This window comes from Tupaia chinensis, unplaced genomic scaffold (assembly GCF_000334495.1).
Source record: "Tupaia chinensis unplaced genomic scaffold, TupChi_1.0 Scaffold000520_1, whole genome shotgun sequence".
Classification (NCBI taxonomy): Eukaryota; Metazoa; Chordata; class Mammalia; order Scandentia; family Tupaiidae; genus Tupaia; species Tupaia belangeri.
This window is the reverse complement of record NW_006160033.1, coordinates 467468-492227: the sequence shown is the minus strand read 5'-3', so window position 1 is coordinate 492227 and position 24760 is coordinate 467468. Positions and strand designations below refer to the sequence as shown.

General features: G+C 45.9%; 1 protein-coding gene across 1 annotated transcript in view; it reads right to left on the bottom strand.

Moving 5' to 3' along the window:
• RBM20 (RNA binding motif protein 20) overlaps positions 1-24760 on the bottom strand; it is a 244077-nt gene that overhangs the window by 67591 nt on the left and 151726 nt on the right. Inside the window, 3 exon segments of the mRNA XM_006156850.1 lie at positions 1044-1105; positions 2410-3346; positions 3348-3476. Coding sequence (XP_006156912.1) covers positions 1044-1105; positions 2410-3346; positions 3348-3476 — 1128 coding nt within the window.

Here is a 24760-nt window from a genome sequence, read left to right as displayed (position 1 = left end):
TGCCATGGAGCCAGCCCAATGAAAAGGAGGTTTTTTGAAAGCGCACATTTCCAAACCCTTAACCCCAGCCATCTGTTCTACATCCCGGGGTCAGATTCACTCTCCTCCACCTGGCACTTACTGTAGCCACCTGCTGACTGGTCTCCAGAGGCCTGCCCTTGACCCCCAGCATCTGCTCAGCTTGGCAGCTAAGGTCCATTCAGGGAGCCTGAGCACATGACTCCTTTGCTCAAATCTCCAATGGCGCCAATAACACTCCAAGCAAAAACCTTCACAGCAACCCCATCACTCAGGATCTGGGTCCTGGCTCTTCCCTGGCTCCTTTCCTGCCCCATTATTCCCAGTCACACTGGATGTTGCCTGGGCAGTTCCACAGGAGCTGCAGAACCTTCTCACCTGCTGTTCCACTACGGGTGCACACTTCCCTGTCAGCCAGGGCTCATTCTACCCACTCCAGAGGTGTCTTCAGGGGAGCCTCTCCCAACTGCCCCATTAAAAATGCAGGAATTGGGGCCAGCAAGTAGTATAGTGGTTAAGGTGCTGGACTCCCACATGGTCTACCACGGTTCAAGTCCTGGGTCTGATGGCTTGAAACTCAGACCAGGCACATGCATGTATGCCAAAAATCCTGAGGACAGAGGAGAAGGGATTGTGGTGTGGTCATCCCTGGTGGGGAAATGATTTCTCACTCTCTCTGTCTCTGTGTCTCTGGCAAGTGCACATATCCTATAGCAAAAATCTCTCCACAAAGGAAAGAAGATGCAAGAACTAGTCTCCCAAACACACACACACACACCTTCCATCCTTATTCCGGTGTTGTTTCCGCCTTACCATTTACCACTAACGACACTATCTAATTTACGTGTTCATTTTGTTTATCCTGTCTCCTCCCCTTTAAGTGTAAGTTTCTCAGGCACAATAACTTTGCCTGTTTTGTTTGCTGCTGGCTCCCCAGTGCCCAGAGCAGAGCGCGACACAAAGCAGGCGCTCGCTGACTCTCTGTTGTGCACACACATGAACCTGTCCTCCCGGGCAGCACTTACTTCTCAGAGAAGACCAGGCACTTCTGAGCATGCAGCTTCCCCTTCACATGCAGCTCCCAGTCCTGGAGAGGAAGGAAAGGGCAAGCCCAGAGCAGAACTGAGTCCACAGGAAGCTTGAGGATGAGGCAAGAAGTACAGAGCGCCCAGAGGCTGGGCCACCCTGCAACACCTCTGCCCTCCCTCCTCTCCCCAGGCTCCTCCCCACCCAGCCCTCACTCCATCACCCTTCTCCTCTGCACATCCCATGCCCATCCTGCACCACAGCCCAGACTCTCACTCTTGTCTTCTCAGTGGGCCCTTGTCCCCACCTCTCACCTCCACTCTCTCCACTCTTCCCCAGGGAGACACCACCCATTTCTATGTCCAGTGAGGAGAACAGGCCAGCGAACTCATAGAGGAAAGGCTTTAGGAAAGGCTGACGGGAGCACCTCCCAGAGCCAGCCAGCCCCTCAAGACTGGAGGAGAGCGGGTGTGTCCTGAGTCGCAGGGATGTCACATCACTTGAGTGATGTGAGACAAGCAGAGGAGAATGACACACTGTGGGGTGGCTCCCATAAGCAGGGCCTTTCATATGCCCTTGCCCTTGGACTGGATGAGAGAAGGAGGTGGGGTTTCCCAGTGCTTAAGAGACACAGGTGTGGGAGGGTCAGAGCCACCTTTGAATCTTCATCTCCACTTTCTACCTAGTGGGCCCTGAGCAAGCCATTTCATTTCTCCGGGACTCTGCTTTCTCACCTGTGAAGTGACAGTAAAAATAGTATCTGCCTCATGCAGGTGCGGCTGTCGGTTACCACCTGTAGTATCGCCTTGGAATATTTCACTGTATCAGCTCTACATCTGGGTGGGGAGGATAACCTTTGTTTGCAGCGGCCAAAGCACTGACAATCGCTGATAAGGTGTCATGAACTCTAGCCTCGGATGGGGAAACTGAGATCCAGTATAACCTTCGTCAAGGTCTCACCTGAGAATTACTCTCTCGCCCCGTCCCAGAATTCTGCTAACTTTATTTTCCTTCCAAACTCAGGAAAAACCCTCCACGAGGAGGCCAAAGTCTTGAGTTCCTGAGTCCCTGTCTACAGCCCAGGTGGGGTCATTCGATCCCCCACCTGGCCTCAGCTTTTTCATCTATAAATCAGGGGACAACGCTTACTTGCCTTAAAGCAAGTGACTGGCTTTTACTGAAAACGTTCCTGAAATTCCTTGAGTTTCTAATACCTATGGTTTTACCCAGGGAAACTGATGGCAAACTCCCGCTACCCAGTCCCCAAATGGCACGGTTCCTGGCAGGAGCAGTGAGGGCTGGATGGTGGGGAGAAGTCCGCCCAGGCTCCAGCTGTGCCTCCCGGCCTGTCCTGGACAAACTCACCTTCAAATCAAACACCTTCTTGTCACAGATGCTACAGATGTGCGGCAGGTGAAGCGGAGCCACACCGTGGAAGTCATTCAGCTCCTGCGCCTGCAGGGGCCGCACAGACAGCATGGCCGGCTCCTCCTTGGCCCGCCGCCGGCCGCCACCACCGAAACCCTGTTTGCTGTTGTTAAGACGACCCCCGAAGGAAGGAGGGGTCCGGTCTGGGGTGGGTTCCTCGGGGTTGTACAGCTCATAGGGCTGGCTGGGGGGTGGCGGCCACAGGCTGGCACCTGTTGTAAGATCAGGCTTGCCCTGGCCAGAGAATCCATGGGGGTTCTCCCATTGGCTATTTGTACCCTGCAGCAACGACCCTACCTCCCCTTTCATGGCTCCGGCCTGCTCAGCTGGGAATCCATGTGACCCTTGGGAGCTGGGTCCATAGAAGTCTTTTGGAAAGGCAGTTTGGCCGTCCTGCCCTGCGTGACTGTAATGCCCTTCATAGGTGACACTCCCGGAGGTCGGAGCCGAGGCTGGCAGGAAGCTAGGCTGGCTGTCTGTCTCGGAGCTGAATGTCTGGCCAGAGCCAGCCTTGCCATACTCGTAGAACCCTGCTGCAGCCTGTGCGGGGCCAGTCTTTCCAATGCCCAAGATGACTGCCGGCTGGGCGGGGGTCTGAGGCATTACCCCACTGAAAGGGTGCATCACCATGGCACCGGGGGCCTGACTGGGAAGGCTCACGGAAGGTCCCGGGCCTCGTGTCTGGCTGGGAGGTGAGAAGGCGATGGCATTAGAGGGAAATCGGGTACTGGGTATGGTTGCAGCATGTTGGGGCACCCCAGTAGGGCCATGGGGGGCACTGATCACGGATGGATGTCTCAGCTGGTTGAAGAGAGGCTGGGACATGGCCACCTTGGAGAGAACTTGGTTCAGGACTGTGGCAGCCGCAGTGTTGCTGTGCCAACTTCAGCCGATGGAGGGTGAGCTGGGCTTGCAGCTGAGCCAGCTGGAGGCTGGCAGGTGAGGGAAGCAGAGGGTTCGTGTTACTGACCGAGAATGGGTTCTTGTCCAGGAGCTTGGCGGCACTGCAGGAAGACAGAGGTCTAAATACACAGCTGGTTTTCAATCAGGGGGGCAAGAAACTGTTTTTGACTTCTCTGTAGTCCCCCCTTCCCACATTACAAAGACCTTCCCACACAAGTCTTTCATACAAGGGAGTCTGCAAAATCCTGTACTTGCACACACGCATCAAAGGAAAAAAAACTCCAATAAAAAATTATATGGTAATATACAATCTCACTGGTGATTAGAAATACAAACCGAACTAACACCATTAGAAACACATATTCCCTTGGGACCAGCAGATGATGTAATGGTTATGTTGCTGGACTCCCACATGATCAACCACGGGTTGAGTCCCAGACCCAGTGGCTTAAACCTCACACCAGGTGCATGTGTACATATGCCGAAGATCCCTAGAGGAGAATGGAGGAGAAGGGATTGCAGCACAGCCATCACCCCGGGAGGAGTGATTTATTGCTTTCCATCTCTCTGTCTCTGTCTCTCTGGTGAGTATATGTGCCCTATATCAAAAATTTCTCTTCTCCTCCTCCCAAAAAAGAAATACATGTTTCCCTAGCAAAACAGTAAATTAAAAGAAAATAGCACTCAGTATTAGATAGGTAAAGTAGAATAGACATAATGTTAATGATAGTTTAAACTCATAGCTTTGCTAAAATTTAGTTTGGCAATATTCATTCATTATATCGGGTTATTGGAAAAGTTGTGATGCATTTTTGCATTAAAAAAAAAAAACAGAAAAATATGACATGACTTTTCTGACTACTCAATGGTTGGATTCTTTGACCCAATAATTGAATTCTATAAATCTATACTAAGAAAATGAGCTAAAATGCAGACAAAAATTGATAACTACAGATGGTTAACATTACATTATTTCAAAGTCCAAAGCTGAAAATTGTGAACATCCAGTAATAGTGGGATGGGGTTTGAACCAGGCAAATTATGATATATCTACAAAATGAAATATTAAGTAACCATCTACTACTGGTATTTGAATTTCTACTTTATTATGTAACATTTAAGACCTTCAAAAACACGTACCCAGTACCTAGCTTAAAATAGAAAACATTCCTATACATTAAATCCTCTTAGATATCTGCTCTCCTCACCCCACCTCCACCCATCATTGCCAATGGGAATCACTATTTGGTAAAGTCAGTATTTAAAAGAGAAAAAAAAAAAAAGGAAAGAAACCTTAATTACATGAAAAAACCTGTATGCTTGGCTGTTAAGTGCAACAACAAGAAAGTAGGCTTTAAATTGCATATCAAATAAATCGTGCGAATATTTGTGCCAAACACATTTTCATCCTTGTCCTCATTTCATCTCCAAAAGCAACGAGATTTATGTCCCCCTCCATCCAGCTCTCAAACCCAACTAGGATAAAAAGTACCTCCAAAATTACAAGGGAAGAATCTGAATTCAAGACAGTAGGCCACGGTGGGCTCTTACAGGGCGAGAATTCTGCACGGAATGTGCCTTTTGTGTGGCCTGTGCCAGCTGGTTAGTGTGTTTTCTGGACCCAAAACCAGGAGATGTGGTCCAGCATGGGACAGATTTTCCAGGAAGTCTGAGATAGGTGGTTACCATAGCCAGGGTTCTTTCATAGGACCACATTTTCCAAGTCTTATAAATTCCCCTCTGGGAAGTGGGTGTAACCAGGAAATGGATTTGGTGCTGAACTGGAAATCCACAACATTTGAATGGGAAGAATGGGATTGTGGAATTTGAAGTTGGGGCTGGCATGGACAATCCAAGCTGTGCGATCAGCGTGCCTATGAAGTGTGGGGTAGAAATGTCACAGCTGGACACTCCACTGTCACAGGCCCTGTACAGTGAAAATCCAACAACAATGAAACAAGGAGAGAGAGACTGGGGCACGGGGCGGGGGGAGGTTGGGGGCAGGTTCTGGTGAGGAAGAAAAAGGGAGCCCAACATGGAAAGCGAGTGACATGTCACACCTCTCCCGGCTTAGAGTGCATTTGAAGAAAGACAGCGGCTGCTTAGGCTGGCACATTGCACTGGAGGGGGTGTGGAGGTGGTAGGAGCGGGTGAGTGGGAAGGACTGCTCGCGTTTACTGTGATGCGAACAGGTGACCCACGCTTGGCCTAGGTCATCTCATTTGATCTCTCTAGGCAGTTCTACGGGATAGCTCATTTTCATCGCATTTTGGAGGGCAAGAACCTCCAGCTCAGAGAGAATAGGTGACCTATTTACTGAGTACAAAGTAGTGGGTATGTGAGATTCAAAGCAGGCTTTGAGAAGAAGATAAGGGGCACGAGGCAATTAAAGCATGCAGCTTTTCAGCCCCCTCTGAGTATATCTTCAGGGACTGCTTCGCTGTTTTGTTTGAAGTGAGTTCCCAGAACGTCAGGCACACCCACATTCAAATAGAAGTACAAAACACATTTCAGAGCCAGATAAAAAGACTTTGTTATTCTTTTTCGTTTGTGCGAAAAATCAAAACCTTGCTCTCAGCTCTTAAAAAGACATCACGTTTCCCCAGCCAGCAGCCCTGCTGCATGCCAAGGGCAGACCAGACTGGTTGCATTTGAAGATATTAGGCAGGGGGCTGGAGGGGGGTGGGGGGAGTTTGCAAGGTTAAAGGTGGTCACACACCTTTCCTCCTCTGCAGGGAGGCGGGGGGACTGGTTGTAGCCGAGCTTTGGGGGTCCCAGTGTGACCCAACATAAATCACGGCAGTGGTAGAGTTGGGGAACGCTGTGCACATATGTGTGGATACAAAAGGAAGAGGAAGATGGTCAAGAGCCTGATGATAGATTTGGGCTTGTGGAGTATTAAGTAGCTGAGCTTTAGAAGCGCAATTAGGCTTAACTCAAAACCCTGTCCACACTGGGCCAACCCTTCCTACCAGGTTTGTCCACCACGTAGCCTGTCCTTGTTAACAAGGCGATAATGAGGTGCCAATTTGGTTTCCAAGACCAGAGTAAGATGAGGTTGGTTTTGTTTTTCCCAGAGAAGTCAGCTGTATTTTCTAAAATTGCATTCTGGGCTGGAGGGAGCTCTTGCTAGAGATTCCCTATCACCCTTAAAAGGCCACGTGAGGAGGAAGAGAGATCTTTCCACAAGGAAAGCCAACCATGCCGGGTATTTGTAGGTCAGCCATAGCAAACGAGTGCTTCTCAGAGTACGGCCCGGTACAGAAGTTTTACCTATTCAGACCCAGCCAGAATAAGAAGACAAACCAGATTTTCTTCCTAACTTTTGCTTTGCCTAGCAAACCTTATTGTTCTCAGTTTTAATCAGCCATGAACAGAAGTGATTCAAATGAATCATCGGAACTGAATCATTCTTTTGAGCCAAGGAATCAAGATAAAAAGATATATCTTACTTTTAAAAAAAAATTAAAATGATTAGCCTGCAAGAGTTAATAACCTGAAATCCAGGTGCATGCAGTGATTCTATTTCTGAGCCCAAAACTGGAGTACATGATCTGACTCAGTTGGGGGCTGGAAGAGAGGTCCCCTACAGTCTTCCCACTGCCCTGGTTTGTCACTGTGACATCACTTGGCACCTCCTGCCTTGTGTTTAAACTAATCATATATGTGTCTTCTACTCCTTAAGACATAACCCCCAGGAAGGGAGAGAGTATGTGTTGGAGATTCTTGCATTTTCCCAGTGTGCTGCCTCACACTTGGTGAGCACTCGGAATGATGAAGACAGATGACAGAAGTGGGTCATCAGTACCTGGTGGCTTTGAGGAGATGTGAACACCTCTTTTTGAATCTAGATTTCTATGGATAAAGGCCCTCGAATAGTTCAAGAAAGAGAACCTAAATATACCCAGAGAGCAAATGCATTTTGCTTTTGCTAAACCTATAAGCAGGAAGAGTCAGCTCCCAAGAGACCATCTATAATTCCCAACTCCAACAAAGGAGTTTCAATATACTGTTCTCCCTAAGTCCAGGTTTTAAAATTGAGTGGATAATCTCTGTGGTAGGTTCTATAATGACTTACTCTTCCCAAGATGTCCATTTCCTAATCCACAGAGCCTATGAATATGTTACCTTATATGGCAAAGGAGGTTTTGCAGATATGATTAAATGAAGGGTATTCTGAGGCCAACAGGCAGCATGGTGGCTAAGGCACTGGATTCCCACATGGCCAACCATGGTTCGAGTTCTAGACCTGGCAGCTTGCTTGCTTTCTCATTTTCTCACTCTCTCTGTGGTGAGTGCACATGTCCTATAGCAAATTTTAAATCATAATAAAAAATAAATAAATAAAATAAAACAAATAAGTTTTAAGGGATATTTCAATAGGAAGATTCCCACATGGCCAACCATGGTTCGAGTTCTAGACCTGGCAGCTTGCTTGCTTTCTCATTTTCTCACTCTCTCTGTGGTGAGTGCACATGTCCTATAGCAAATTTTAAATCATAATAAAAAATAAATAAATAAAATAAAACAAATAAGTTTTAAGGGATATTTCAATAGGAAGATTATCCTAGATTACCTGGGTAGGTCCAATATAATCACAAGACCCTTTATGAGAAGGTGACAGAAGGATCAGTCAGAAGACAGAAGGATGGGAGCAGAAGTCAGGGAGGCAAGATGGTATAATATTGGCTTTGAAGATGGAAGAAGGGGCCCTGAGTCAAGGAAGTGCAGCTCCCCTATTTGTGGTCTCTAGGAAAAGGTAAGAAAACAGATTCTCCCCTAGATCCTCCCGAAGGAACTTGCTTTGCTTGACTTTAATCCAGGGAGACTAATTTTGAGCTTCTGAACTCCAGAACTGTAGGCTAACATTTGTGTTGTTCTAAGTGATTGAGCTCATGGTACTTTGTTACAACAGCAGTAAGAAACCAATACAATTCCCCTAAGACAAGTAAATTCAAAAAAGGCTTCCTAAAGAGAAACAGTGAGTATGGGGGATAACTAGACTTTGTTGGTACAAACTGATACCCCAGAGGTACTGGGGATCACAGACCATTCTCCAGGCATCCAAAGACCCTCAGAAAACATAGCCAGGGGCCAGTTCTACACGAACAGGAAAAACCCAGAACTCTCTTCCTTTTTCCAAAACTAGCTTTTCTTTGCCCAACTGGAGCAATGGCAACCAAGAAAAGCTTAGAATTGCAGGCCCTTGAGGAACAACTCATCCATTCTTCTCATTAACACAGAGAAAAGGCAAACTCGTTCGGAGTCACACAGCTGGGTGATGGCAAAGCCTTAATGAGAACCTGGACAATTTAACCCAGCTTCCAGTGTCCAAGAGGACAGCCTTGCCTCTGAAAACCCTAACTAAGCTCCAAACTAGCTATCCCACCTCTAACTGATCACATCCAGCCATACTGATTTCTGGCCTACCCTTCTTTTTATTTATTTATTTATTTATTTTTTGCTATAGGCTGTGTGTGCTCACCAGACGGACACAGAGAGACAGAGAGATAGAAAGTGAGAAATCACCCCCCAGGGGGATGGCCATGCCGCAATCCCTTCTCCTCCATTCTCCTTTCAGGATCTCGGGCACGCACGCACACGCGCTCAGTGTGAGTTTTAAGCCACCAGGTCTGGGACGCCAACCACGGTCAACTACGTGGGAGTCCAGCGACAGAGCCATTACGCTAACTGCTGATCCCATGGCCCACCCTTCTGTTCAGAAAGACACTAAGTACCTTCAGTATGCAAGGCACTCACTGAACACAGAGGAAATGCAAAGATGCAGTTCATTTCTGCAACCCCTACATGCTCCAAAGGTGATAGCAGGGATGCCCCCTTTTCTGAGGAGTGGGTGAGGGACAAGATTCTGGGCACCTGCCTCACTCTCTCTTCTAAATCTTGCACAGCTCCCCCCTATTTGCAGTCAATAGCCGAATCTCAGATCTGGGGAGGAGAGAAAACAGCACAATCAGTTACATAGCTGGGCATCCGGGTACAGCACTGGAGAATCGATCACACGCCTTGCCAAGGGCTGATTCACACTCACCGAAGAAACATTCCGTACAAGATGCTCTCATTCACCCAGGCCTCGGTAAGACACACTGCCCCAGACCAAGGTCTCATTTCTGAGTCATAATTGTTATGAAGTGTTCACAGGGCATAATTAGATTCAAAACTCTGGTCCTTTGCTTGCTTATAAATTTTTCAAAAAAGACTTAAAACAGAATTCTCTGAAGAGTTATAAAAATACAATATAACAGAGGGGAATTATTGTGTCATTGGAAAAGTCATAAGATCTTGTTCTTTGGTTTTTTTGTGTTTTGGTTTTTTTTTTTTTCATGCAAAAATGTGTCATGACTTTTCCAATGACCCAATAGTTACTACTATAAAGCAGGGAGATTTGGGAGATCCAGATGAAAACTGTTTCTAATGGTTCAATTCCATTGTGTTTAAAGGATGTGCAACACATCGAACCCAGCAGGAGAGCACAGCAGCTGTCCTCCCTGGACGATGCTCAGGCCTTGGCCCAAAGCTCCTCTGCATTTTATTCGGAGTCCCCAGCAGGACACAATGATGGATTAGTATTTGGGCACAAGGAGTGAGGCAAGGTGGCCTTGATTCCAGTCAAGTTGCTAGAAATTCAGCAAGATTTTTGTTATGAAGAGAAAAGAAGGCATCCTAAGTACTGGCAGGGTCTGTGAGGCCTCTGCTCTGAAACAGACTCACCCCATGATGAATTTTTGTCTCCATCCCACATGGAGAGTGCCTTTTATGAGCCAGGAAGAGTTGCCAGGTGATAGGGACACAAAAATGGAAAAGGAGAAACTTTACAGAGGGCCAGCTGGTGACTTGGTATTTGAGACAGCCGAATCCCGTAGCTGACCCTGCAGCTCAAGTCCCAGACCCAGTGGCTTGAGAAACATGCCAGGTGCATGTGTGTGAGTGCCCAAAATCCCCAAAGGAGAGAGAGATGGAGGAGAAGGGATTGCAGCATGGCCATGCCCCATGGGTGGGGGTGGAGGGTGCTTTCTCACTTTCTCTCTCTCTGTCTTCTCCAGCGAGTTTGTGCACATTGTGATGAAATTTTAAAAACCTTCCCAGGGTCGCCAGGTGGCATGGTGGTTAAGGCTCTGGACTTTCACATGGCTGACTGTGGTTCAAGTCCTGGACCTGGTGGCTTGTTTTCTTACTTTCTCTCTTTCACTCTCTCTCACTCTGGTCAAATTTAAAAATCAAAAATAAATACATACATACATAAATAATTCTAAAGATCACCGGAGAGACAGAACAACACAGAGAGTGAAGAGTATTCTGACAGAGGTAAGAACAAGACGGCAAGCCATAGCAGGAAGTGGTTAGCACCGCAGAAGTTTTAGAGAAATTTAACAAATGAAGAAAAGGCCAACTCAAAGGCTGTCTCTAACGCTGAACAAAGACCGATCAACACTGGGCTGATTAATCCAGCTACCTATGCAAAGACACATGGGGGTTAGTGACAGCCAGCTGCAGGTTAAATGAACCATGGTCAGTGACCTGACTTCCCCTGACTGGTTATGTGATTGGGGGAAAGTTGTAAAATGGAAATAGTAATTTCTAGGTATCAGTCTCAGACCTAGTCAGTCAGCTCCTCATCCCCCTTGGCCTCAGTGATTGGCTCAAGGACGGATAACCCTGAAATTTTGTTGTAGTCTTCTGGAAAGATACACTGTAATGCCCAGGTTGTTAAACTTCTTGTTAGCCCACCACTTAAGGAGAGCCTATGTGAGAATAAAGCCAACCCAGAAGTCACTGGCCTAAGATAGAAACCCAGGCAGCTTGAGAAAGCTTTCCTTGGATCAGCTCTGGGCTTTTCTGTACACAAACCAATATATTTCCTTTATTTGCTTAATACAAATAATGATGTGAAAAGAAAGCTACCCTACTTAATACCATCTGCATTTAACTCGGACAGCTCTCCATGGCCCACGTGGACGTGAGTGTTCCTGTCACTCTCCAGTCTCCTCTGCAGGAGTGGACTGACCACGGACTCGGCGGTGGGAGCTCAGAGCTACTGCAGGGGGAGTGGGCAGGAACTGCAGTGTGAGTACCTGCCAGCCAGAGAGAGCCGCTTCCTGGAGGTTCAGGAACAGAAAGCTCCCCACCCTGAAGGCAGGAGCCACACACCACGGTCACAAAGCCTGAGGGTAAACAGGGTGTGGGTTGGGGACCACCTTTTACAGGTTTTGGGTCCGAGCTCTGACCACACAGGTGCTCCTGAGAGAAGGGAAACGTTGCCTCCTCCGCCATCGCAGGGGGCAGTTTCTCACCAACTGTGACACCCTTCATTTCTCAACACTCAGTGCGCCAGTTTTCCAGCACTAAGGACTCACTTTGTTTAAGGCATTAGTTGCCCTCCTTAGTGAAAAAGATTTGTATTAAAGATGCTACCATTCTTTAGTCTCCCGCTCACTGGAGGGAGTGGGTATACAGCAAGTGCCTACCGGGCAGGGAGCTGTCTTGTGTGAATTGAGGGTAGGCGTTAGGCACCCCGCAGTCAGTCAGCTCTGCATCTGTGGGCAAGGGACTGCTCCTGCCCAAGGGCAAAGAGATAGGGTACCCTGAGGGGAAGGGCTGTGGATTGAGAAAGGACAGGCAAATAAAAGCAGGGGTCAGGCAGACCCAGCATCTGCTGGAGAACCCTGTGGCCTTGAGCCAGTCTGTGCTCATTCTTTTATAGGGAAGGCAAAGCCGGGTGCTTCAGCTGTGGAGCACCTCGTGGTTCTAAACAAGCTTCTCACGGCCTGCTCTGGCTAACACTCGGCTTTCTTCTACCCATAAAGCCCAGCCGATGATGTCTTTGTTTAGAGCTTCCCCGTGCCCAGCAGTGAAAGCGCAAAGACTTCATCTACTTTAAGATGCTCCCTGCAAGAGACTTATCTTTCTGTGCCTCAGTGTCCTCAGGTCTAAAAGAAAAGTCACGGTTAGGCTCTGCAGGTTGGTGTGGGGTCACACCAGGCGTCCTCAGAGTGCTCTGTAATAAGCTGCCAGCTGCTGCTGTTCAGAAGATGGTCGCAAAGAGGACATTTTCTCCGTGATCAGAACACATACACACGTCCCTTTCAGAAAACACTCCTCTGCAGAGGAAGTGAGACTTGTCATTGTACATCCTTCGAGATAACCTGATTGTCGCTAAGGGTCGGGGTAGCATGAATTCACATCTATTCAGTCCTGTTTCTAGAGGACCAACCAAATCACGGATGGGGCAGAGGGAGAGGAACTTTGCCCAAAGCACAAGTTTCAGAGTTAATATCAACCTGGGTGTGAATTTTAGCTTGGTCACGGTAAGGTCGAGGAGGTGGGCGAATACCCTCTCTCGGCCTCAGGGTCTTTATCATGAAAGTAAGGACAGCTATAGCTAATGCCCAGACTTGTTCCAAGGGCTGAATAAGTGTGTAGGTAAACTGTTCGACAGTTTCTAGCACACAGTGAGCAGTCACTAAACAAATGTCGCAGCCACCATTGCTACGACTATGCTTTTACCATGACCTTTACTATGACAAGTTAAGCATCCCTAGCTGAAACCTGAAGTACTTCCAAATCTGAGGTTTTTGAGCACTGGCATGACAGTACACTGGAAAATTCAACAGTGGCCTCATTGATGGGCCACGATCAAAATGCTTGCAACACAACTATATTGTGGAGGGTCGGCCCTGTGGCCTGGTGGTTAAGGGAGCCGGATTCCATATGGCTGACCATATAGTTAAAGTCTCAGCCCTGGATGCTTGAAAAACATGTTGGGTGTATGTGTGTGCATGGCCAAAATCCGGATAGGATGGAGAAACGGAGGAGAAAGCATTGTGCCATGACCGTGCCTCTTTAGTGGTACCTTCTCCCTCTTCCTCTGTCTGTCTCTGTCTCTCTCTGGTGCGTACACACACCCTCTGGCAATTAAAAAACATACATTGTAGAGTGCTTTCAGGGAATAAGAGAAATGAAGATTGTCTATTGATAATTCAGCTTCCAGCCCCCAGTCTTCAGTGGAGAGGCAAGGGGCAGGCTTTCAGAAGAAGACTCCTCCATTACAGCTGATAACTAGTGATTTCAGGGAATAAGAGAAATGAAGATTGTCTATTGTTAATTCAGCTTCCAGCCCCCAGTCTTGAGTGGTAGGGTGACCTGTCTATCCTTCTCTCTGTCTCTCTCACTCTCTGTCTCTCTCTGCCTCTGTCTTATTTTTTTGTAATTTTCTTTTAAAAAAATTTTGTAAGGTATTTTCTTGGCTTTCAGATCCTCCTTTATCTTGTTAATAATCCCCTTTCCCAGGACCAGCAGTTAGTGTAATGGCTATGTCGCTGGACTCCCATGCAGTCAACCACGGTTCGAGTCCCAGACCCAGAGGCTTAAACTCATGCTGGGCACGTGTGTATGCATGCCCAAGATCCCGAGAGGAGAATGGAAGAGAAGGGATTGTAGCGTAGCCATCCCCCCTGGGGGGTGATTTCTCGCTTTCTGTCTCTCTGTCTCTCTGTCTTTTCAGCTAGTGCATGCACCCTATAGCAAAAACCTCTAAAAAAAAATAATAATAATAACCCCCTTTCCCCCTCCCATCTAGGAGAGGCAAGGGGCAGGCCTTCAGAGGAAGACATTGCAGCTGAGAACTAGTGGCTTCACACGGTGCAAAAGTGCACTGTGCAGTTTTTATTTTTTGCTTTAAAAAAAATACTAAATTTTTTTTGTTTTTTCTTCTTCTTTCTTTTTTCCTTTTTCTCTGTTTTCTTATCCTTTTTCTTTTACCTCATCATTTTGCTGCTTGGCCTCCATGCACTGAATGTCTAGACAGATCTAAGAGAACAATAACCAAATATCCAAATACTATTAGGTCAACATATTCCTCAATACCCACTGACTCTGCTACACAAAGGGATAAAAATGGAACAGCACAGAGATTGCACATTACCTCCTCCTGTACACCCCAGAACTCTCAGACTGATCTTCTAGGAATTAAGAAGAATCATATAACCCATCAGATGACCAGAAATCACTGCAAAGGTACAAGAAATATGAGAAACCAAGATAATACCCCACCCCAAGGGAAAAGAATAATTCCTCTTCATCCACAGACAGTACAATGGAACTCGTGGAAATGTCTGAAAGAATTTGGAATATTCATAGTGACAAAGTTAACAGAGATGCAAGAGAAGAGAGATGATGAACTTCAGAAGAGGTAGGAGAATAGAGGTGAGTAGTTCCAGGAGGTGAGGAATTTCCTGCATGATCTAAAGGAGGAAATACACATCATAAAAAAAGCATCAAATGGGGACCAGCAGTTGGCATAATGGCTATGTCGCTGGACTCCCACGTAGTCAACCGTGGTTCAAGTCCCAGACCCGGTGGCTTAATCACGCACGTGTGTGCATATGTGCCCAAGATCCCGAGAGGAGAATGGAGGAGAAGGGATTGTGGTGTGGCCAGTGGCCATCCCCGGTGGGGGGGGGGGGAGTGATTTCTCACTTTTTGTCTCTCTGTCTCTCTCTGTCTGGCAAGCTCATGTGCCCTATAGCTAAAACCTCTCAAAAGAAAAAAAAAAAGGAATCAAATGGAACTATTAGAGATGAAGGCTGTAGTCCAGGAAATCAAAACCTCCCTTGAAAGTATTAAAAGCAGACTAGGTCACACAGAAGATTGAATCTCAGATGTAGAAGACAGAATTGCTGGTCTAGAAAAATCCACCACAGAGACTGAGAAAATTGTCCAAAAAATGAGAATAATACACAAGAAATATTAGATATCATTAAATGTCCAATTATCGGGACCAGCAGTTGGCATAATGGCTATGTTGCTGGACTCCCATGTAGTTGACTGTGGTTCAAGTCCCAGACCTGGTGGCTTAAACTCATGCCGGGTGCGTGTGAGTGCATGCCCAAGATCCCAAGAGAAGAATTGAGAAGGGATTGTGGCATGGCCATCCCACCTGGGGAGTGATTTCTCATTTTCTGTCTCTCTGTCTCTCTCTCTCTCTTTCTGGCGAGCGCACACGCCCTATAGCAAAAACCTCTCCCTGCTTGCCTCCCCCCTGAAAAAAGTCCAAATATCCAGATAATCGGTATCCCAGAAGGTGAAGAGACTGATAAGGACATTGATAATCTATTCCATGAAATCTTGGAAGAAAACTTTCTAATCCTAGAGAGGCATTCAAAGACTCAGACCCAAGAAACCACACAGGACCCTAAATAGAATCAACCCCAGAAGATCTTCTCCAAGACACACTATAGACAGATTGACTAAAACCATAGATAAAGACAAGATACTCAAATTGGCAAGAGGGAAATGACAAGTTACCTACAAAGGATATCCCATCAGGCTAACAGTGGATCTCTCATCGGAAACAATGCAAGCGAGGGAAGAATGGGGAAATATATTCAATGTGTTGAGTGAAAAACAATTTCAACCAAGAATACTATATCCGGCAAGATTATCCTTCATATGGGAAAGAAGATAAGAACATTCTCAGATAAACCACACCTGAAAGAATTTACCAACACCAGACCAGTTCTCCAAGGAGTTCTGAAGGGAGTGTTATATCAGGAAAACTAAAGTCAGACACACAGAGTTTTATATTATCTTCCAGAATTTAAACAGAAAACTTGGACCACAACAGAAGTTAGATTAAATACATCAGACTGAGGTGACGAAATAAAATTCTATGACTTTTGACTAAAACTATAACTGATCTTTTTCTATGCTTGTACTCCAGAGATAACTCTTGAATTGTTGACAGGTCTATGTAACTACTATTTGAACAGAATCCTAATCTGCTTCCTGGCTTTAAGTCTTAACCAAAGTTCTCCTAACATTATATTTTTTTTATTTATTAAAGCTAAAACTACCTTTCTTGAAATTTAAAAAAAAAGTATTTAAAAATATCTATTTAATGACCACAGTAAGCTATATAGCCTCAGCTAGATGCTATTTTATAGTAGATTCATTCTACTCACCGTTTTATGCCTAAAGTCAAACATTTGTTCACAAATATTCATATACCAGCTGAACTTGCTATTGAAAGTAGTTAGATCAATTAAGATAGTTTGTTAATCAATAAAATGGTGGGCGGAGGAATGGAAAGCAACTGCAAATACCAGAGATAGTGTGGGAGGTGGGGAATGTCAGAGGGTGAGAAATGGGGATATAATATGAAACAAGAAATGGAAAATTATTTGTGATGATAACATATATGACTAAGCCACTATACAGTGTATTCTGGATGGGAAACTGCATTTTGTGTGCTGTGATGATGTTCAGTGAATGAGTGTAAAATAAAGAAAAAATGATATACAATTACTTTCAGGCTATGTGTATAAGGTGTATATGAAACATAAATAATTTTTGTGTTTAGACTTGCATCCTAACTCCAAGATATCTCATTATGTATATGCAAATATTCCAAAATGCAGACAAATCAGAAATCTGAAACATTTTCGAAGCATTTCCGTTCTCAGCCTGAAACATCATTGTGATCATTGTCCACATTAGTGCAGGAGGCAAGTGAGCTCTGCCGGGGCAGACGGGTCTTCCTTAGAGACAGACAGAGGTGGGTGGCAGCAAATACAATGTGAAATAAATATGGAGAGAAGAAGAGTAGACGCTAAGGGGTGGACGACTACTGAGAGAGGAGGGAGCAGGGGAAAGGATGGGGCTGGAGGGAACGGAGGGAGTCATAACGGCTGCGTGGTGACCCAGATAAGGAGTCAACAATAGACTCACAGGGCTGTGGACTAACAAGGATGCAGCTGAAGCTCAGTGGTGTGAACATGTGTGCACTCATCGGCAAGCTCCTCGGCAGTGTCCAGCCATCCAGAAGTGGACACTAAGAACCACAGGCCAGGGTGTGGGGGTGCCTAAACCAACCTGACTGGCCACGTTTTCAACAAGCACAAATACCTTTCAAGGTAACCAGCTCCAGAATTTAGGTTCATTTCTACTTCGACTCAGTTCACTTTTCAGGATACATAACGAATGTGCCATTTCTTCTGCTGCATTAAGATATCAGATATTGGGAACCAGCAGTTAGCGTAATGGCTATGTCGCTGGACTCCCATGTAGTCAACCGTGGTTCGCATCCCGGACCCGGTGGCTTAAAACTGGCCATCCCCCGGGGGGTGATTTCTTGCTTTCTATCTCTCTGTCTCTCTCTGTCTGTCTGGCGAACGCATGTACCCTATAGCAAAAACCTCTCAAAAAAAAAAAAAAAAGATATCAGATATGACCCAGGTGAGGGAGCATGTGACTAAGCAACAGGTTTTCCAGATTCAGTCGCACCTTTATAGCGTGGCCACATGGACTGTGGCGCAATGCTCAGGGTCAGGCCTGCTGGGTCCTGCCTTTCTGCTGCTTTCTGGAAGCTGAACATTTCCAATGTCATACATTCTTAACTCTACTGTAATACCCTCAGGAGCTGGGGCAGGATATGAACCACAAGGGAGAGTTCCTTAATGCCAGATCATGAAGATGACAATGATGACACTACCTTTATGGCTAGGGCTCACGTTCAAATTCTGGCTATTTATACAAATTTTAGGAGCAAGAAGGGACCTTACCTTAACTCACTCATTCTGCCGAGGAAAAAAGGCAAACGCTGATGAGGTTAACATAGTATATGAGTCGGCCCCAGGCACACAACTAGACAGAGGTGAGCTCTTCCCTCCAGAGAGTTGATGCAGAGGCTATGGAAGGATGCAATACCTACCAAAGTCATCAAGTGGGTCTTCTTTGTGGGAGAAGAGTGGAATGACATGCTTATTTATGACAGTGCTCTCTTTAATGGTAACAACAGTACTGCTAGATCACCACCTGCTAGGCCTCTGACTCATTTCAGGATTACTGGGTCAATGCTGCCATCCTGTGTTTGGGCCCCAGCCATGACATGACATGACCACATGATGGTTCCTATCACCATGACACCTCCTAGAATGGTCCATCATAACAGTCAAATCCTACATGGCTCTTGCATTCTCTTTTGTCACTTGGCATGGTTTTGTTTTTGGTTTTTTTTTTACCTCATTAGCTATCTGATCTACAGAACAACCGTATAGATAGTTAAGTCAACTAAGACTTTTTCCAGCCAATATTAAAGACTAGAACCAAGAAAGGTCAGATAAGCCACCTGAGGTCATCCAGTGAATAAGGGACTTGAGTGGAACCTCAAGGAGGGTCTTTTATTGTGGAGTCAACATCCTCTCCTCTCTTTACACATTCATGAGAGGGAGACTCCAAAACCATATTCCTGGTCCTGCTTCCCTTAGACGTGAGATTTTTTATTTTTATTTTTATTTTTTTAGGTTTCTGCATAGAACACATGAATTTGATAAAGAGAGAAAGTGACAGACAGAGAAAGGAAAAGTGAGAAATCACTCCCCAGGGGGATGGCCATGCCACAATCCCTTCTCCAATCTTCTCTCAGGATTCTGGACACGCATGCCCACATATCCAGCATGATTTTCAAGTTGCTAGTTCTGGGACTCAGACCACGGTCAGCATGTGGAAGTCCAGCACCTTGACCACATCACTACCTGCTGGTCCCCAGGTGTGAGTTTGAATAACACACCTGGTATCAGAACACCAGCCTTTGGGTCCATCCTACTCTGTGCCACGTTCCTTGGGCAAAGTGCGGTTCTCAGAACCACAGGAATGTGGGTTACAAAGGGGCAACTAGTGGTTTCACAACTGACAAGAGAGGGCCTGCCTTTCCTACTGGGGTTATTAGAGGAACTTGAGCTTGCAAATGAGAGCTGATAATGCAGCCAGAGCGTTGAAAACAATAACCATCCTGCTTGTGCCAACACGGGAAGATGTAAAGTGAGAGAGATTAATGTCAACTTAACCACCAAGCTTTTCTTCCTTCTGTCCATTTAAGATAGCCCTTGTTTTATAAAATAGTAGTATCATAGGTGGGAACTTACTTTAATATTCACATTTGTTTTGCTTTGGATTTTAAAAATACAAAAATATGAAGAGTATAGCAAAGACCTATGAATTTACTGTATCACCCAGAATCAATGAGGGCTACTCTTCTCATCATTTTTGCCTCTCTGTTTTTGTTTTTGTTTAAGTTTTGCTATGGGGCACGTGCACTTGCTGGAGAAAGAGAGGGAGGAAGTGAGCAGCCACCTACCAGAGAGGATGGCCACTCTGCCATTCCTTCTCCATTCTCCTCGGGATTCAGGGCACACGCACACACACACACCTGGCATGATTTTCAAGCTGCGGGGTCTGGGACTCAAAACACACAACTGACCATCTTTAACCACCAGGCCACTGGTTGGTCCTGCCTCAAATATTTTTTATTAAAAAAAAAATTAGGGTGGGCCTCATAGTGCAGTGGTAAAGTGCTCCGTGGACGGGGACCAGATCCCACATGACTGGCCACTGTTCAAATCCCGACCCTGCTGGTGGCCTGAAAAACGTGCCAGGTGCATGTACATGTGTGCCCAGGATCTTGACGGAATGGAGAAATGGAGGAAAAGGGATTGTGGCATGAACAGGCCTCATCGGGGGGCACTTTCTTTCTCGACGGCACATCACACAATCACACCCTCTGACAATCAAATTATGCAAGTAAAACTGAAGCTCCCTCAGAGCTGCCCAGGCTAGTTCTACCCTCACCTGCTGAGTGACATCCACATATGGTGTTGTGTGTGTGTGTGTGTATGTGTGTATGTGTCTATCCGTGTCTACATACAGAAAAAGCATACAAATAAAAGATGTTTGTGTGTGTGTGTGTGTGTGTGTGTGTGTGTGTGTGCTCACAAAACAGGACGGATTTGGTCAAATTTTTCCTAAAGAAGCAAAATGCACACTCTCCCGAGTGTGCATTTTGGGCAGTGAAGATCGTGGGCAGTGATGGCGTGGAAAATTGGTGAGCTAGCAGCCAGAAGACCCCAGCCAGGTCTGGTAGCTCCTATTTACTCCCTGCGGGACTGTAGGTCGGTTAGCTTCCCTGGGTCTCAGGGAGGTTTTTTGGTAAAATGAGAAAATTGGATGAAGGGATCTCTGAGGTCCCTCCACCTTTGAAATCTGATGACTGTAAGGTTTAATTTCCTCATGCGTCAAATGGAGATTGTGATGTCTGCCCTACTATCTGCTGGAAAGATCAGACATGATGTGCAGGTGGTCTGAGAAGAAGAATAGTTATTATTATTACTAGCTCACAAATTAAGCCATTGTAAACTCCTGGGAACGCTTTTGAAGAAACCATTGTTATACATAATACGTAACTTGGTTCAGATGTAGGTACTGTAGCCCAACCAGCATGAAGTATTAGTAATGTGATTTCCTCGATCCCTGTCCTCTTGGGCAGGCAGTTCAGCACAGAGGCTCTCTCTTAATTCTATCCATGAACACTTAGTGAGTGAAATGCCCAAAGTGCCTCATTACACAATTCTCTCCACCACAGACATTCCACAGATGGACCCTAGCTTTCAGAATGAAATGCATCTCGAATCCATTCAGAATCTAAGTTGGTTTGTCTGAGACACAAATCCTCAGAAAATTCATGTTGGGCAGGCAGAATTTCAGGCTAAAATGGAGGGAGCTGGTTTGACTTCTGGGGTTAGAGATCTATTTTCTCAGTAATTTAAGATGTGGAGATCTCTCAACTGAAATGTTTCTGGGGAATATGTTGAGCCTTTTGGGAAAGAAAAAAGAGCTTTTTGAAATATGCGATATTTCAGAACTGCTATACAAATTTCTCCAAGAAGCCAAATTGCTAATGTTTACACCTACTAATGAAAAGGGTCCATAGGCCAGTACTGCCTCAGCGAAGGACAAAGTATACCTAAGCTTTGAGATCTGATGACTATAGGGACCAGCAGATGGTATAGTGGTTAAGTTGCTGGACTCCCATGTAGCCGACTACAGTTTGAATCCCGGACCCAGTAGCTTAAATCTTATACCAGGTGAATGCGTGCCCAACATCCTGAAGAAGAAGGGACAGCGGCATGGCCATTCCCCCTGAGGCATGATTTATTGCTTTCTCTCTCTTTTTTTTTGGAGAGGTTTTTCGCTATAGGGCACGTGCGCTCGCCAGACAGAGAGAGAGAGACAGAGGGACAGAAAGCGAGAAATCACCCCCCTAGGGGGGATGGCCACACCGCAATCCCTTCTCTTCCGTTCTCCTCTCGGGATCTTGGGCACACACGCACATGCGCCCGGCATGAATTTTAAGCCACCGGGTCCGGGACTCGAACCGCGGTCGACTACATGGGAGTCCAGCAACATAGCCATTACACCAACTGGTGGTCCCTCTTGCTTTCTCTATCTATCTATCTATCTATCTATCTATCTATCTATCTATCTCTGTCTCACTGGCAAGTACACACCCTAAAGCATAAATCTCTCTTAAAAAAAAAAAAAGAAACCAGATGACTGTAAGGTTTAATTTCCTCCTCCATCAATGGAGACCATAATGTCTGGCCTGCTATGCGCTTTCATATCCTCGTCCCTCTCCCTGGACAACCTCCTCTCTACTGCCCTTCATCTGGATAACTACCATCATTCAAAATGCAGCTCACATGTCACCTCCTCCTGCAGTCTTCCCTGATTCCTGCCCCATCCACTGTACAATGGTATCCCTTCTTTGGTCTCCAGAATGCTCTGCTGCTCTATATTCAAGTCTCAACCAAAGTCTCTTCTGACTCCTACCACTCTGCCTCGGAATCGTCTGCGTCCTCGCTTGCTGACTTCCCCATGGTCTCATGTCACCGAAGGCAGCAACAATATGTCCCATACCACATCACAGTGCTGGTCACATGCAGGTGTTGGAACCTACCATGTGCACACTTGCTCCATATGTATGCGTGTGGAGACAGCAGTTGTGTATCACATTCTCAATCTGTCTTCCTGGCTGAATGTTCCCTACATGGGTTGTTAGAAAGCTTAGGAAGATAAAGCCCTGCAGCAAGCGTGGATTAGCTTCCATCTTTGAACGGTGTCGAAATTATGTAAACACCACCAACTACATCAAGTATAAAATTCCAAAAAATTCAACAAACAAGCTCATGGTCACACTTTTCTTTTTTACTAAATCTGAAGAAAACAACTTCAGGGTGTGATCTGAGGAAAACAAGTGTTTAGTCTACATGATTCTGAGATGAAACGCATGCTCCAGGAATGGGGGTTCCCATGTTCTCTGAGTTTCCTTTTTAGTAGTTTACATCACTGAGATTTTTCTAGAAAATGTACAAGGATGTTTACAAAAGTCAAGGCAATTTTAAATAAAAATAGAATTTCAGTTAACTTGAAAGACGTAAAATTCTCAATCAAAAGAATTGGTCTTTTCCTAAGTTGCTTGACTGTTAGCCCAGACATTTTAGGGATTTCAGTCAAGTCTCAGGAGTCCACATGAAACCCAAGAAGCCATACAGGCCAGTGAAGGGGGAGCACTGTAGGCTCTTACTCATTCGTACCCATTTCTTGTATAGGCTCTGCCTCCAGTAACTGAGTATCACTTCACCTTGTAGACTTCGATTTTCTCATCTGTGATACGGGAGGATCAGATGAGACCACATGGAAGGTATCTCTACGCTTTATGATTTTAGGATGGTGTGACACATGAAAAAGGCTGGTGTGGCCATGGTACAGAGATAGGAATCAGGATGGAGTGATCACAGTTTCTAGCTTTTACTTCTCCTATAATCCTGAGTAACTTCAGGAAGAGGCACGTGATCTCCACATAATTAACCTATATGGTGGTAACTTGGCCAGGCGAAGCTTGAAAGCAGCGATACTCAAATGTGGGTTGGCACCCAGAGAGCTTCTTGAAACAGAGATGCTAGGTCCCCTCTCGGTTTTTGACTCAAAGATCTTGGGTGAGGCCTGAGAATTTGTATGTCTAAACTCAAGTGATATGAATACTGCACTTGGAGAGTCATTGAACTGAAACAACTTTTTTGGGGGGAGGGGGTTTGCTACAGGGCGCGTGCACTCGCCAGGCAGCCAGAGAGAGACAGAGAGACAGAGAGCGAGAAATCACCCCCCAGGGGGGATGGTCACACTGCAATCCCTTCTCCTCCATTCTCCTCTTGGGATCTTGGGCACGCACACACACGCACCTGGCATGAGTTTAAGTCACCAGGTCCAGGACACAAACCGCGTTCGACTACAGGGGAGTCCAGCGACGTAGCCATTACGCTAACTGCTGGTCCCCAAACAACTTTTTTAGAAAGATTTTTTTTTTCTTCCACAAATGAGACACACAGAGTGAGACAGAGAGACAGACACACAGTGAGACAGAGAGACAGGCACAACCGATAGGACCTTGAAGCTATGATCCACTCTATCTTGGCAAGCCCCAAATCAGGGGCACACGTGTGGCCAGGGATATTTCTGGATTCAAGTCCAGAAGCTTCCCAAGGGTGGGCCTTTCAGAGCACTGCATTTTGTTGCTCTGCCACTGTCTAGCCTCCCAAGCTAGAATCTCTTGAAAATACTTTCCAATTCTAAGAATCTATGGCAAGTTGTAAGAAATGTAGAAACACTTGGGACCAGCAGTTAGCGTAATGGCTATGTCGCTGAACTCCCACGTAAGTCGACCGCGGTTCGAGTCCCGGACCCGGTGGCTTAAACTCACGCCAGGCGCGTGTGCGTGTGTGCCCAAGATCCCAAGAGGAGAATGGAGGAGAAGGGATTGCGGCGTGGCCATCCCCCCTGGGGGGTGATTTCTCGCTTTCTATCTCTCTGTCTCTCTCTGTTTTCTGGGAAGCCCCACCCCCCTAAAGCAAAAACCTCTCCAAAAAAAAAAAAAAGAAATGTAGTAACACCTGTTTATAATGAGCTACCTCTACATAGCTTCCTTTTTCATGAGAGTTTCAGACACTATGCAATAATAAGTTCAAGGGGCACATGTAATTAATCTTATGTTAACTAACCTTCTACCAAAAGACTCAATCAACATCTTCAACATCTGGCCTCCTGGAATAAAAACCCTTGTGGTTCAGAAAACCTCAGGGGCTGTTCAAGTGATTAGCTCAAGGTCACATGAACAGGTTTGTTGAGTGGGAAGAAATCATAGCTCCATTCACACTGAGGTCACTAGGCAGAGAATAGAGGGTCAGACTCCAGGAGGCCATAAGTTCTTTGGTCAAGCAATACCATTCCCAAAGTCACCCTAGATGGTCTAAGCCAAAAACAAACAAAACAAAACAAAACAAAAGACAAGAAGATTTTTTATAAAGTCATCTAAACTAGACCTCAAAGTTGGTGGCATTCTGAAATTATTCAGGGATTTTTTTTTTTTTTTAAGTACTGATACTTAGGTCTCACCTTCAGAGATTCTGATTCAACCTGGGCTCTGGGATTTTTAACAAGTTCTCAGGAGAACGATTGTGAAGCCAAGGTGGACAGTTAATCT